The sequence below is a fragment of the Canis lupus genome, chromosome 9, assembly GCF_011100685.1.
Source record: "Canis lupus familiaris isolate Mischka breed German Shepherd chromosome 9, alternate assembly UU_Cfam_GSD_1.0, whole genome shotgun sequence".
Lineage (NCBI taxonomy): Eukaryota > Metazoa > Chordata > Mammalia > Carnivora > Canidae > Canis > Canis lupus.
The window spans coordinates 5675220-5690683 of record NC_049230.1 but is presented as its reverse complement, the minus strand read 5'-3'; the positions used below and the strand labels follow the sequence as shown (position 1 = coordinate 5690683).

The window sequence follows — 15464 nt, the reverse complement described above, 5'->3', positions numbered from 1 at the left end:
TCGTTCCCCTACACTGAGACATCAGTTGGGAGGCAGCAGAGGCCCCTAAGGGGTTGGGGAGGCCTGGCAAGGGGCATGGGGTGGCCCTTGCCGGCCTCTCCCGGACCTGCTTTCTTTCTGGCGGTGTGATGGAGCCCAGTTAAGTCTATATAAGGCAGATCTCTGGAAATATGCCAGGTTTGAAGCGCTTGCCTCCCTAGGTTCCTTTGATACCACCTTAAACTTTGTAAATAGGATGTAATTTCTATGTGTTGCTTAAATCATCCAGTCTACACACTGAACATGAACAGTTCGGGGATGAAGCAAGATACTGCACCGACCCAGCAGCATGGGGCCACAAGTCCACGATTACTTTAAGTGTAACTTGCCAAGCAAGGGAAAGGGGGAGCGAAAGGGGAGACAGGACAAATGTGGAGGGAGAGCAATGGTGGCCACACTCACTGAAGGTGGACCTGGCTCATGGCCAACAATTTACAACCACCTTGGCCCTTCAACTACCTTCTGAAGGGCACAGGACAAGGGCAATGGCTTGCTTCAGAATCTCCTGGTAACCGAACAGAGCCCAAGTCAAGTCCACTGATAGTCAAGAAATGCACTAATACACAGGTTCAACAGGCATCACCTGCCACTATCCTGAGCAAACTGTGACACCTATCACCTTTCAGAATAAGGGTCCTGTCACTACTGAATGCACTTCCCCCACCCCCAGCAAGTCAGAAGGCAACTTTCCAGGCATTTCCCCACAGAAATTTTATTTGTGAAAGAAAGGTTATCAACTCAAATGAAGACCATTAACAAGATCAAATAGTCTCAACTTCAAAAACTTTATTTTTGTCTCATCCATCAAGGGCACAGGATACCTTCATCAGCTCCAGCTTTTGCTTTTCTCCTTACAGATTCTATTCCATCACCTAAACCCCGGGTTATCCTGTGTGGGCAGCTTCCTAGAACCAAAAGATATTTTTGCCTTCTGGGTTAAGTATGCTCAAAGTGTGGAAGCACAAGCTGCACTATTTAAAGCAGCAGATTCCCAGCTGCCCAATAAAACCCACAAACCTCTACATCAGGATGGAGGGAAGATGTGCTGGGGGAGAAGATTCAAGTTTCACCCCATTTGGGTTATCACAGCTAGTAAACTCAATCAACTACCACCACCATAGTGAAGTCTACTTGTACTGACACTGCCAGGTATTCCAACAGCACGTTCCAACGTCGAAGATCACAATGTCCTTCAGAAGCACTATGTTGAGATCACAACTGGGAAGTCACTGTTCCAGAGCTGGTTATGGTGAATCTTCTAGAAAACCAGTTCACATTATATATTCGACTCCACCCTCGTGGCCCCATGAAAACTCAATTTGCCAAAAATCAAGCCTATCCTAGCTTGCCTAAGTCCCTTGAATTTGAAACCAAACTTTGAAAACAAAAACAAAAACAGCTACTTTATTTGGGCACAACTATCTTTCTACAGCTATCCGCTTCAAACACACAGAATGCTTATCTGAGAACCATGGCTCTTGTGCCCATGTCTTGCTGACATCTAGATACTATGCATACAATGGACCATCTCTGGTCAAGAAAACTAGCTTCATACTGAAAAAGCAGCTTAGACCAACAAGGAGTCCTGTACTTGAGGACTTGTGTTAAAATAACTTGTATAAACTATTTTTGTGTATAAATGGTTCATCTACCAAGCAAAACCAGATATAAACTAAGCTCAAACCTCCAGATACAAAGAATCTAAATGATGGATGTATTCAAGCTTTGTATATTCAATGTAGGTTTTTGACACTTAGTTGAATAAACAAGTTTATTTGTAAATTTAGTCAACATACATAATTGACCTAGAAGACTTCAATAGAAGGATAATTTTTAAAACCACTTGGAAAGGCCATCTCTATAAAGTGATTTTTCCCAGGACCATGTATCAGATGTAACCTAACCCGACACCATGTTAACCCGCAGAGGTTCAAAAAAAGCTGGAGTTGTGTGCCCCTCCCCCACAGCAAGTTTACTCTAAGGGTTATTATAATACAAACTCCACAAGGAAAAGAACTTCGGCATTGTTTCCCTCTTGGTAGAGAAAAACTCAACCTAGTTATGAGACCAACCACAACACAAAGAAAAGCTGCACTAACTAGTTTAGAATTAGTAACAGATGATGCTGGTGTGAATAACTTGTATTATATTCTAGAGCCCTTATAAATAAAATCCCCCCATTAGTGTTTGCATTAATCAGCTAGAGGATTAGTTAACATGTGGTAGAATGAGGACTTATGCAAGGTATAATTTGCAAAGCATTTTACTATTATGAAAACAAGTGCAGTCTAGTTAGGAGAAAACCAACTGGACTTTAAATTACACACACCTTAATGACAAGACTCCCCACCACATGTGAATGTAAAACATTTAATTTAAAAATGTTGACACTACAATATATAAAATAGCTATTATAAATGCACATAGTGTATTCTATAGCTGCCAGGTTTACTTTTTTTTTTTTTTTTTTAAGGAAACTGTAAGTTACACTGTGGTTAAGACTTGTATCTTCACCCTTGAAAAAGCCCACATTCTATCACAGTGATGTATGGTCAGACTTAACAGCCCCAATTGTTAAACACTTGGATCAAGTCATAACCAGTTTTATTGCAAAAGGACCCTGTACACATTTATCAATTCTAGTACCTTAATAGCTACCCAACAAGTCATTAACATACAGAAACATGCATCATGAGAAGCAAGAAATATCACCCATCCCTTCTGCATATTAGCAACTTGTCACTCCTGAGCAACAGCGCTCACATCACTGAGGTCTGTGAACAGTCACTTTTCGCATTCATCCTGAGTGAAAGATGGAATGACTTAAGTACAAATGCAACATATTATAAACAATTTCTTACAAAAAAAGTCACAAATTAAACCAAAGTATTTTACAGAATTTACTACAAAACACCATAAAAACTGCCTTCACTTAAGCTCTCTCTCCCCGTATCCGGCGAGCCAACTGGATGTCTTTGGGCATGATGGTGACTCTCTTAGCGTGGATGGCACACAGATTAGTATCTTCAAATAAACCCACCAGGTACGCTTCACTGGCCTCCTGTTGAGGACAAGAGCCACACTATTAAACTCTCTTCCAGGAGGGGAAGCCACGCACGAGCCCTCCGACCTTAAACCGCCGCGCTCGCCTTACCTGAAGCGCGCCAATGGCGGCGCTCTGAAACCTCAGATCGGTTTTGAAATCCTGGGCGATCTCCCTCACCAACCTCTGGAAAGGCAGCTTCCGGATCAGAAGCTCGGTGGACTTCTGGTAACGGCGGATCTCCCGAAGGGCTACGGTCCCAGGCCTGCAGTGAGCGGGCAGGGGAGTGTGAGCGGACACCCGGGGACGGACAGCGCCCGGCGCCAACCCCAGAACGCGCTCCCGCGCGGGCCGCGCGCCGCCCCGTCATTGTTTTCCTGCCGCCTCGCCTACCTGTAGCGATGAGGTTTTTTCACCCCGCCAGTAGAAGGGGCGCTTTTCCGGGCGGCTTTAGTGGCCAGCTGTTTGCGGGGCGCTTTCCCACCCGTGGATTTACGGGCAGTCTGCTTGGTTCGGGCCATTTTCTTTTACCTAAGGAAGACATCTGTGACTCCGGGGCCGCGGCGCTCGCCCCCCGGGGGTGGAGGGGGAGACGGGCTCGGCGCCCCTGCCCTCCCGCCTCTCCGCGGCGGCAGATGGCCCGGGGCCGCCGCCTCCTCCCCCTCCCCTAATGACTCAGGCGGCGAGGAGCGGCAGCAGCCTCCCCCGGGAGGGGGGGCGCGGGGAGGAGTCACTTCCCCTCCTCGACGGGCGGAGGCCCCGCTTGCCCGGAACCCGACGTCGGGACCTCTGAATCACCACAGGGAAGGAGGTGGAGACGCGGTTCCGGAACCAAGCCTCAAGGGAAAACCTCCCGGGGCCCACACCCGACGCCAGGGGCCCGAGCAGCCCGCACCAGCCAGCACTCCGCTTCCAACGGCTGCGGCCCCCGGCATCAACGGCCGGCGGGGCCTCGAACCGCGACCAGACCCGCCAATGCTTACCCAATGCTGAAGTTTTAGACCGCTCCTCCGACTGCTGCGCCGCTGCTGCTGCCCAATGAAGAGCCGCAGGCGCCGAGCAAAGAAAAGAAGACCCGCCAACGAACGACCAAACCGCTCTATGCTCCAAACCCCCCCTTTGCCTCCGCTTTTATACCCACGCTTCACGCTGCGTCTCTACGTCATAGGGACCTCATTTGCATACACCAACGACTTTTTCTATTGGCGGGAGCTTTCGCCGACGCGCTGACATCCCCGACACAAAGGCCGTGCTTCGGCCCCGCTCCCGGATTGGTGGGCATCTAGGCCGCTGATTGGCTGTTAAAGTGGCCTGATGATTGGATGAATGCAAAGAGGAATGGACGAATCAGCGATTAGCACGAAGCGGCTCTTCTGATTGGATAAAATGAAGCTATGTTTGGATCCTTCCCTTGGTTCCAAAGCTCTACAATAGAAAGTCAATGCAAATGAATTACATAGGTCTTTATCAGCACTTCAGGGGCCGGACGGGCAGGAGCCTACCCAAATTCGCATCTCGCTGATAAAATGCAGGAGAGGTTCCTTCAAGGAAATTCTTGTAAATATTTTCCAATGTAGAATAAAATGAGTGCCATGTGATTATTTACTTTCACATTTTGATGGTTATGTACATGGTGTAAAAGAGAATTTGAATTCATCAAATCATATTACACCACCAAGTATTTTACATATCAAGCATACACATTTTAACCAAAAATCAGTTCTTTTGTATGCTAGTGTAGGTAGGAGTAAATATTAGATACAAGGAAAAAAATGTCAATAACTGATTTTGTAAGTACTGTTTTGTACGTTCTTAGGCTATCACAAAATACTTTGTGATTTCAATAGCTGAAACAACCTACTAAGCAACATATTTTTAAATTATGTAATTCAACTGAATGAAATGATTACAGCCAGAATGGAAATAGTGCTAGGATAGCGTTTGCACGTCCGTAAAGAATAATCGAAAGAAAACTAAATTAAATACAAGCCCTTGTATTTAATGATGTATTCTAGTAGGTATTATTTCTAAGAAACATGACAAATATATAAAAATGGTAATCCCTACCTTTGCCTAAATAAATGTCTTTGATGGATTGTAATGTTCAGTTCTCTTGATGACACAGGTATATAAAATACCAAAGCAGGCTTAAGTTTAAGACCAACCAAACAAAGCTCAGAAAATTGAAATAGAGCTTTGGGTATTTTACTCTGTAGTTCCTACTCTGGGTTTGCTGAATTTTTTTCCCCCACTGAATATTTTAAATTATCAAAATTAAGAAGTAGCAAAACCATGTACGGGTAGATTTTAACTCAGATAATTATGACATACAAATACAAATACCTCAGAAATTGTAACCTGTAAATTACCTCAGTTGTAACATCGAAGGGCTGCTCTCAGTATCAATAGGGAGGGGGAAAATGTACAATATGAAACAGCTGCTATGACAAAAATGTCTTTGACTTTATCTCCAGCATCAAAATTCCTCTCATTTCAGCCCTCTCAACCTTTTTTTTTTTTTTAAGATTTTATTTTATTTATTCACGAGAGACACAGAGCGAGAGCGAAAGGCAGAGACACAGGTAGAGGAGAAGCAGGCCCCATGCAGAGAGCCCGAGGTGGGACTGGATCCTGGGTCTCCAGGATCACGCCCCGGGCTGCAGGCGGAGCCAAACCGCTGCGCCACTGGGGCTGCCCCCAGCCCTCTCAACCTTAACAGGGCACAATTTGTATTTAATTATCAGACATCTAAACTTTTTTTTTTTTTTCAGACATCTAAACTTTTATGTAGGGATCCCTGGGTGGCGCAGCGGTTTGGCGCCTGCCTTTGGCCCAGGGCGCGATCCTGGAGACCCGGGATCGAGTCCCACATCAGGCTCCCAGTGCATGGAGCCTGCTTCTCCCTCTGCCTGTGTCTCTGCCTCTCTCTCTCTCTGTGACTATCATAAATAAATAAAAAATTAAAAAATATATATATAAATATATAAACTTTTATGTGATAATTACTTTCTGCTTTCTGCCCAAAGTTTACAGAAGGGTAAAAATTAAGTTTTCTGTTTCATTCATGTGAGGCTGAGAAACCAAGATGGAGGCTCTTGCCCTGTCCTCAGAACCTGTGTAAAGCTAAGGATCAGGGCACTGGTTAGATCCCACACAAAAGGCTCTCAAATGTTCTGAGATGTAACCAGAAAAACACCCTGTTAACATTTTTTTTTTTTTAGATTTTATTTATTTATTCATGATAGTCACAGAGAGAGAGAGAGAGAGGCAGAGACACAGGCAGAGGGAGAAGCAGGCTCCATGCACCGGGAGCCCGATGTGGGATTCGATCCCGGGTCTCCAGGATCGCGCCCTGGGCCAAAGGCAGGCGCCAAACCGCTGCACCACCCAGGGATCCCCTTGTTAACGTTTTTTGACTGCCCAGATGGCCTGGAAAAGGAATGGGTTCCTAAGTTAACAACCCCTTTGTGTTCCAACGATTTTCTAAAAGATCTGGAAACCTGTCTGTCCCAAGCCTCCAGAGGACAGACGCTCCAGTTTTGTTTTCCTTTTTGCAGTTTGGCTAATTACTAGAGGAGAACTAAATGCTCCAGGAGAAACTAGGTATAGATTTAGACTTAAAGGGCAATTAATGGGAATAGTTTGTTCTTCTTACTCGGCAGTCAGGCCCGTTTTTCTTTTTCCTAAGTTGGTGCAGGAGAGGAAAAGCAACCAGGAAATGGGAAAGAACTAAAAATGTTTATACAATCAAAACAATGTAGAATGTGATGCAGCATGTAGACTGCTGTCCTAGTTCCTGTTCTGCCATGGGCTTGCTGAGTAACTCCTGCAAGTTACTTCTCTGAGTTTCAGTTTCTTCTTTTGTAAATTAAACAGTTTGGATGATATCATCTTCCAATTTTACCAGTACACACTCCTTCTTGAAGCTTATGGTATACACTTATTCAAAGCCTAGTGCTAGGAGCTGTATTTCTTCATTCAAATTACACTTGGTCATTTCAGGCATAACATATAAATCAATTACTTGGATTTAATAACAGGGTTAAAGCAAATACACTACAACTTTTATTTGTCCTTTTGGAATGTTTCATCTTCACATGCCCCTAGTGGTTAAACAATTGATTTGGCCTGTTAAGGAAATACCAGTTTCTCAACTTTGTAAGGCTGACAACTTGGCTTCTGATGTGAGGTTACTCGAACTAAATAAAATGTCATTCTTAAACACTAACAATTTTCCACTCACTTCTCCTTCCTTCATCCCTGAGGTTACTGGGAATGTTTTTCATTAACTTGACAATCATTAGTTAACCCATCTAATCAAATACGAATCAGTCTTAAAAACAATGGACTTAAATAGGTTCATTATGGAAAACGAAATTCAATGACAAATATCCATATGTTTATGAAGACCTTTGTAAAGCTCACAGGACCAAACGCCTAGATCTCGGAGAGAGAGAGTGTGTGTGTGTGTGTGTGTGTGTGTGTGTGTGTGTGTGTGAGGGGGTTGGATAATTGAACCAAAACCACAGAATGGAGCACTTGGCCCCTTTAGTGGGAAGCGGGGTTGGAAAACACAGAAAAGCTGGCGTCCAGAGCAGGCAACTGCGTTGGATTTTAAGTTGCATCCCTTACCCAAACCCATGCTCTGCCTCTCGACGCCGTGCGACGCTTCTCCACACCCCTGCGACTTGCCAGTGTATCTGAGACTATTCTAGACAAAGATTAAGTTCGTCCTTGGCCCCTAACGTGCTGGAAACAAGTCGGTCAGGCCAGGTGTCGAGTTGGGAAGCGGCCCAAGTTGTGGAGCTCTGGGTGTCAGGGCTGGTGAAGGTTATGGGGCGCCTCGGCAAAGACGCGGGAACAGAGTGTTGCCTCGTGTGGCTCTACTTTAGCGAAGATTCCTCGAGCTGACTTCTAGGAGGCGGACACTCCTCCATGCCTCCCCACTTAGCCTGGCCGCAGGCATGGACTGCAGGTGCCCGCAGCACAAAAGCCCAGAGCTAAGAACGGACAATGCAGATTCTGAAGCACTGCTGGGACCCGCATCAGAACTCAACCCAAGGTCTACCAAGTCTGGTGGCGAGATAATTACTGCACTGTTGGTGGTGACATTACACTTGGAATGTTTCACAGAAGTCCTTAGGGCCTCTCTGGTTCTGGGCCTCTTCCACTCCAGAGGCTCCAGTTTCAAGGAAAGCTCCCCTACGAAACTGGAAACTCACTGGTAAGAAGAAGAAACGCGGCGGGACTGCAATCCCCACAAGCCGTGGCGGGACCTCAGCATCCGGGACACCGACTGCAAGGATCCCTGGGTATTGTGGTCCATTCCTTTGGCAGCAACCCTCTGCCGACGGTAAAATTCCAGCCGAACCGAGGACCACAACTCCCAGCAACCCTTGCTGCCGTGCGGGGGGTCTTCACGTTCTCGTGGCGCGGCGCAGGCGCACTCGGTCCTCGGCGCGGACCGCGCAGACTGAATAATAAAAGGGGAGCGGCGAAGAGGCAGGAAGACAGGACCATGTCGAAGGGCCCCGGGCCCGGCGGCTCCGCAGCTTCCTCGGCGCCCCCGGCCGCTACCGCTCAGGTGCTGCAGGCACAGCCCGAGAAACCGCAGCACTACACGTACGTAGAGCCCCCCCCCGCCGCGCGCGCACGCCTGACGTCAGCGGCCAGCGTGAGTCACGCGCGCAGGGAGAGCGCGAGGCGGCCTCTCCCTCCCCCCTTCCTCCTCCGGCCCGGCCCAGACCGGTTCCAACCTGCTGGGGCCGGTCCCAACTGCCTCCCAACTGCCACCAACCCCTGGCCGGGCCGTGGGGCGGGAAAGCCGGGCCCGGCCGCTGAGTGGGGAAGGCGGGAGCGCGAGCGTGCGGAGAGCGCACATCTCCGGCCAGGCCTGTGAGGCCTAACTGTTCCTCAGACCGTGAAAACCACAGTATCAGGCCCTGGCGGGGCGATAAGCGGCCCCGGCGTACAGCCGGGATGAGTGCCTCGGGGGCCTGCCCTCGAGCCGCTGCGAGTGACGAGCGGCGCGAGGTCCTGTCAGGCGCCCCGCGCTCCGCGCCCGGGAGCCCTTTTGTGTCCCCGAAGCCCCGTATGTCGGTGGAGGCCCCCTCTAGCTGGGAACTTGCTGGGACAGCGGACCCGGCCTGAGTCGGGGACCCCGAGGGCGATGGGGTCCGCGGGGGTCCCGTAGACGGAAACGCCCTCCCCGGGACTCCGCGCGCGTCGGAGTGCGGGTCCCCGGCGCCGCCGCCTCGTGTTCTCTGGAGGCGCGTTAAGGGACCACCTAGCGCTGGGGCCCTGCGGGGGGGCGGCAGGCTGCAGAGGCTTGCCCTCCTCCTCAGCAGTGTTGGTCCCCGTCCCGCCCCCGCCCCCCACGCTCTTGGAGCGCCTCCCGTGCGCTTGGGGCTCCCAGGTGCTGTGCGTGTTTAGAAGGAACCCCAGGTGGACCTGAGGCTTGCCACCCGGTGCTGCCGCCCGGTGAGCCGAGAGCAGGAAGCCTCCTCTGGTGGAGTAGAAGGAACTAAAACTAGACAGGAGGAGCTCCCGGTTGTCACTCACCGAAGTAAGCCCCGTTGGGAAGCTGTTCTGGGATTGGGGGACACGGCTTTTAGGAAGCGCATTGGTTTCTTTGTGAGAGCCCCTGCCATTGGTTGAAGGAAGTTGAAGCTTTTTTTTCCTGGGCTACAGCCTGACTCGTGTTAACTATTCCTCTTCTATTGTGGCCACTGCTTTGCGGGTCCTTTTCTCACTGAAGGTCTTTCTGCCATCCTTCCCTCGGTTGTGGTGAAATGATCTCACCTCAGAGGATACTGTGAGGAGTCCCGTCAGTTGCACGATGTGGGGAAGCAGCAGTATGGTTTTGATGGGAAAGTCTGCCAACTGCCCGTAATTGGGACTTCTTTATAATCTCTGGTTGCTCAGATCATATTTTTCACAGTGAGATACGTAGAACACTTTGGCTCATGTGTCAGCAACCTCTGTATGTCGTGCTGTCATCGAGTAGACTGTGGAATCTGTATGAGAAGGGTTTTCTTGCCATTTCGAACTGACAGATGAAGCAAGTCGACATCCATGTAAATGTTAACATCTGAGTTTTTGTGCTGTTGATGCTCATTTGTTCAAAATCTGTCTTTCCATTGCTTGTGGGGTAAGTGCAGAGTAATCAGTCTTGGCTCTGGAGGTGGCTTAGTAATCAACAGAAGTAGATGGAATGAATGCCCAAGCTTGATTGGGTGATTGGAGGTTGTAGGTGTTCCCATCTTTTTATTTCCTGTTAAGTGTTCATTTGCGTATATGTTTATGTTTTTATCCAAAAATCAGAGATAGGCATCCGTTATCTTCCTTGGTAGATTTATGGGCATTCAGAAGCTGTGATGTTTTTGGGAAACTTTATTCCCTTGTCATCCCTGCTCTTAGGAACAGGGAGTTTGAAGATACAGATGATGGCACCTGTATACTTAATGGCACTTTTTTTTTTTTTTTTTTTTTAAGGTGAACCCATTTGTTACCCTTGGGGGTTAGACCACAGGAATATTTTTATTTTGATTTTAATATTTACTTTAAAATTTTGAGCTGGCTAGCATTTTTAAAAATTCTCCCTTCTGAACTTCCAGAATTTGTACCCGTCTGAATATGGCTTTATATTTTGCATTGATCCCATTGTGAAATACAGATATAGACCCCCCTTTTTTTTAATGTCTGTATTTTTTTACCTGTTAATATTATTTTTTTTACTTTTTAAGACTTGTACATAAATCACACTTTGTGTATTTTTGGGGCCTGATATTATTTGAGATTATGAGATATGCAGTAATCTTTGCCATAATCCAAAAATCTGTTAAAATTGAGTGCCACTCGGGGCACCTGGCTGGCTCAGTCAGAAGAACATCTGACTCTTGATCTTGAGGTTATGAGTTTGAGCCCCACGTATGCTGTAGAGATTACTTAAACAGGAATTTTTAAAATTGGGTGGCACTCATCATAATGGCAGACAATCCACCAAAAACAAATAATTGCCTTTCCATAAGCTTGCCTTCTTGCCCCACAAATAAAGTCCTAGAGTTTGAGCTCTTTTTTTTCTTAAACCAAGAGGATTATTCATAACATAGCTTGAAGGATAACTTTTTTTTCTAAACTCATGAATAATCTTGCTTTAAGAAAAACTTTGAAATAATCCTTTCAGCAAATTGGTGTAGTAGACACTTGTGCTAGACCTGAGGAATCCCAACTGTTTAGAAAATGGCTATATTCAAATTTCCTCTGTTGTTCAGCTCCAAGTATTTGATTAGCATGTAGTAAAATGATAATATGCATGTATCAGTCCTCCTTCAGTACAAGAACCACCTGACATCTTGCTAGGTAATTTGTCCTTTTATTTGACAAAGATGGAAATTAATCCACTTGTAAGTCCATCCACTTATAAGTCCATCTTATATATCGTATTAGAAGAGTTTTAGAAAAACAGACTTAACAGGAAATTTTGGAGTAATTACATTCAAAAATGTATGTACGAATTTAGCCGATTGGACTTTTTACTATATAACAATTATTTTGTTAAAAATATATGGTTGAAAGGTCACCAAAAAAACCTAGTTTCTGCCTCATTATTTTGATCCTATAAGAGGATGTAAGCCTTAAAGACGTCAGATCATTTTTGGATTCCTTCACCTGCAGTTGATTCTCAGACTTCTTAATGCTCTTGAGGTAAAGGAAAATGAATTCCAGTTTAGTGAAGGTTTTTTGGAGTTTTCTGGCCACTGGGTGATTTCTTATGGGTAGACAGAGAATAAATGTTTTATAGCGTCATCTAGCCAAGTGTCATTTTTTAAAATTTAGGTCTGTTCCCTGGGCTTCTCTAAACAGGGATATTGTAGCAATTCTTCCATAGGCAACTATTTGGAGGCAAGTTTGTTAATTTGTACATTGTATAAATGTCATGAACTTTACTTGATTGCATCTGACTGTGTTTTGGAAAATTCAGGAAATGAAACTGTATTTAAGTCATTATTGCAAATTGCAATAAAATTGTAAATACGTTACCAGAGTACAACTTGTTGCACAACAGAAGTCACTGGAAGTGTTGCTAAGCAACCTCAACAAGCATGAGTTAAATTACCAATAAATATTTCTAGATCTTGTTTACTTGTTTATCAAGTAGAACTAATTTCTTACAGCACAAAAATTAAGAGCTCGTGGTCTTCAGTCAAGCCCACAAAATCCCCATTAATAATTAAGTGCCCATGCTAAAGGTAGAGTCAAGCATAGCACCTAGTTGATATTTGCTATGAAAGTAATGATTAAAGTGAAGATTTGCTTAATGGTTAAGTTTTTTTGTTTTAATCCAGCTATGTTAGATACTAAAGAAGGCTTCCCCACAATCCATTTGCATCTGCTTTGACTGGTGGTTTCTATCAACCTACAAAGACTGACTTATTGGTGAGGGCAGCTGGACAACTCTGAGAGCAACTTAGAGAAATCCATCTTGGGCACACTCTATAAAGGAGCTCCTTCTCTGGAAATAGCACCCCAGATAAGTGCACAAAAGCAAGACACCCTCGTGGACCTACTTCCTCCCGCTTTCAACACCCTGATGCCTGAAGGTGAGGTCTCCTTCCTGTGTGTCTTAGAAGCCATGAGCTCACTTAGGTAATGAGAGCCCTGCAGCAGCCTGAGCACTACACATCTGCAGGCTTTCCTGCCAGACCTTTGCTTAAAGGTTATTTTTCTTGTTAGGAGAGGGTCTAGGTCACAAGAATGATAAAAGTTACATTACTTTAAATACTGGACTGGTGTAGGGATTGTTTTCCCAAATGGGGCAATATTTACTTAATGATTAAGTTTTTCATTTTGTTGTTGTTGTTGTTTTTTTTTTTTAATCCAGCTATGCTTGATACTAAAGGAGGTTTTCCCACATTTGCATCTTCTATATTTTGAAATTGCAACTATGGAAAGTTATGGCTAATCCTAGTAGATTGTCTTCCCTTCTTTTAACATCTTGGATGAATTTGGGGCACACTAATGTGTTAAGTGAAGATGGATATTGAATGTAAGTTTCTCTGCCATTCTTAGCCAATATAAAAAAATTACATTAGTGTAATTGCTAAAATGTCAAGAATTTGGATTCAGTATCCTTCTGGACAATGTAGCTTTCTTGTTTTCTTACCATATAGATACTGTGTAGATTCACCCCAGCCAGCCATCTTAAAATACCTGCATGGGCCACAGAGATATCTGCGGAGAAAGTATGGGTAAAATCAGTGCATATGATAATAGGTATGGGGTTTCTTTTTGGGGTGATGGAAATGTTCTGGAATTAGATAGTGGTGATAATTCTACAACATGGTGAATATACTAAGAACCACTGAGACGTACACTTTAAAATGGTGAAATTTTTATGTTGTGTAAATTACATCTTGATTATTTTTTTAAAAGCATTAAAAAAATCAGTGTATAACAGTCTATCAGACTCATGTGGCCTTTCAGGGATTGGCAGCATCATTTGGTTATGGGAAAGCCTACAGTTTGTGAAAAGCTCATTGGTGCCGCTTTTCTAGCCTTCTCAATGGCTTGGTCCCTGTGTATCCATTCTAGGTGAATTCCCCCATGTTCTAGGTCTGTGGAGATGCTTTTGAGATAAGAACTGAATACTCAGCAAGTTTGAGATTCCCTAGTTGTTGGTAGTTGTACTTCAAATAGTCTCTGAATTGACAGCCATTATAAGGAACAAGCACATTTTTTCCCAGTGCCTTTGTAAAATTGAATTGAGCTTCCTAGGGTGGGTGGGGGATAGAGGGTTGCTGTTCTGCTGAAATGTAATGAATCCCATTCTCAGTTATTTTATGGTGGTTTTAATGTTCACATTGGCATTTCTTTAAGGACAGGCCATGTGTTTTAGGCATTTTAAATTATATCAATGGCTATAATATTTTAGTACAAGTAATCACAAATTTATTTCTCTATACAATCCCTCAACTTTCACCCCTTTTTTCTTTGCCAGTGTGTAGAATTTGACAGCAGTATCAAGAGCTGATGAGGAAGAGAAGATGGAAAGGAGTCTAGCGACTTAAAAATCTCATAGCGTTCTCTGTGAGGTGACCTTTTTCCTGTTGGGGGCTCAACTTATTTAGGAGATAAAGAAGATATTCAGGCCTGTGATAGTGTCATTATGTCATATCTGAGCTTATTGAAATGTTTCATCCCTTATATAACAGTTTGCTTTTTGTGTTAAGTCGACTCATTTGTTTCCTACTAGTATTTGAAACACATGTGGCCACAGTAAGTCTTGACAAATTGACTTCTTAGGAGGAGGGGAACGGCCCATGTACCCACTTTCCTGTGAAATTTTAGCCTTGTCACAAAACTACCCCCATTGAGGAGAGGTAGTTATGTTTAGGAAAGAAGAGGTTGGGAAAAACCTTTGGCCTGGTGTTTTGAGACTTAACAGTTTAAATATAGTTTTTATATGTAAGTTTTTATTAATTCTGGTAAGAACATTATATTTTTGACATTTACTGCTTAGAGGTGCCAAGTATTTGGTAGCCCACCACATTAGGATTTGTGTAAATCAATCTATCCATACATAACATAAATTAGAAGCCCATACTTGTATTTTTTATTTTAAAAAACTCCAAAACTTAAATTTTATAATTGAACTAAGAGTATTTCATAATGAATATTAAATTTTCAGTAAAGCATGTTAAAGTTAACATTTCTGTTTTTTGTTTTTAGTAACTCATTTTGTGGTTAATTATGGCCTGTTAAAAACTCCCTGACATATCTTGAACAGCTTTTAGAGAGTCACTTATGCTTATTTGCTATTCCTCTTGTTTTTCTTTTTAGCTCAATTAAGAAAAGCATAGTTAACAGTCAGCATGATGTTTAAGAGTACTGACTCCAGGGCCAGACTGATTGAGTTTGAAGCCCAGCTCTGCCACTTACTAGCTGTGGGACCTTAGGCAAGTGACTTTACTCTTTGTATGTCAGTTTCCTCAGGATACCCATGGTACCTGCCCTGTGGAGTTGTTATGAGGTCTAAATGAGTTAGTATCTGTAAAGTGCTTAAAATAGTGCATGGTATTTAGTACAGTGTAAGTACCACTCTTACCAATGTCTGAATAAGGCCCACTTACTGCTTTCAGTTTCATTGCTTCCCTCCTTCAACAGCTTTAACCAGATGCCTTCCTTAGGTACATCTGTCCTAAAGCAGATTCTTCAGTTCCAAGGCACATGTGGGTCAGTGTTGTCTGCAGAGAGCATATTCCTCTCCTCCGTATCCATTCAAATTTTACTTCAGTTGCCATTCTTCTAGTAGTCTCTGTCAGACTACCTGTATCTTACGTGATGGATTTGTGTTCTAAACGGAACAGATCTGCTTTTATGG

General features: G+C 44.5%; 2 protein-coding genes across 2 annotated transcripts in view; one reads left to right on the top strand and one right to left on the bottom strand.

Moving 5' to 3' along the window:
• Positions 1-1796: 1796 nt before the first annotated feature.
• H3-3B (H3.3 histone B) lies at positions 1797-4220 on the bottom strand. Its single transcript, XM_038546578.1, has 4 exons — positions 4066-4220; positions 3476-3613; positions 3194-3347; positions 1797-3100 (listed from the first exon to the last, which is right to left on the bottom strand). Exons 2-4 carry the CDS (start codon positions 3601-3603, stop codon positions 2972-2974), a joined length of 411 nt encoding a protein of 136 aa, XP_038402506.1. The 5' UTR covers positions 3604-3613; positions 4066-4220; the 3' UTR covers positions 1797-2971.
• A 4358-nt stretch (positions 4221-8578) lies between these two features.
• The window catches only part of UNK (unk zinc finger), a 33687-nt gene continuing 26801 nt past the window's right edge, over positions 8579-15464 (top strand). Inside the window, 1 exon segment of the mRNA NM_001003390.1 lies at positions 8579-8704. Coding sequence (NP_001003390.1) covers positions 8601-8704 — 104 coding nt within the window. The 5' untranslated portion in view covers positions 8579-8600.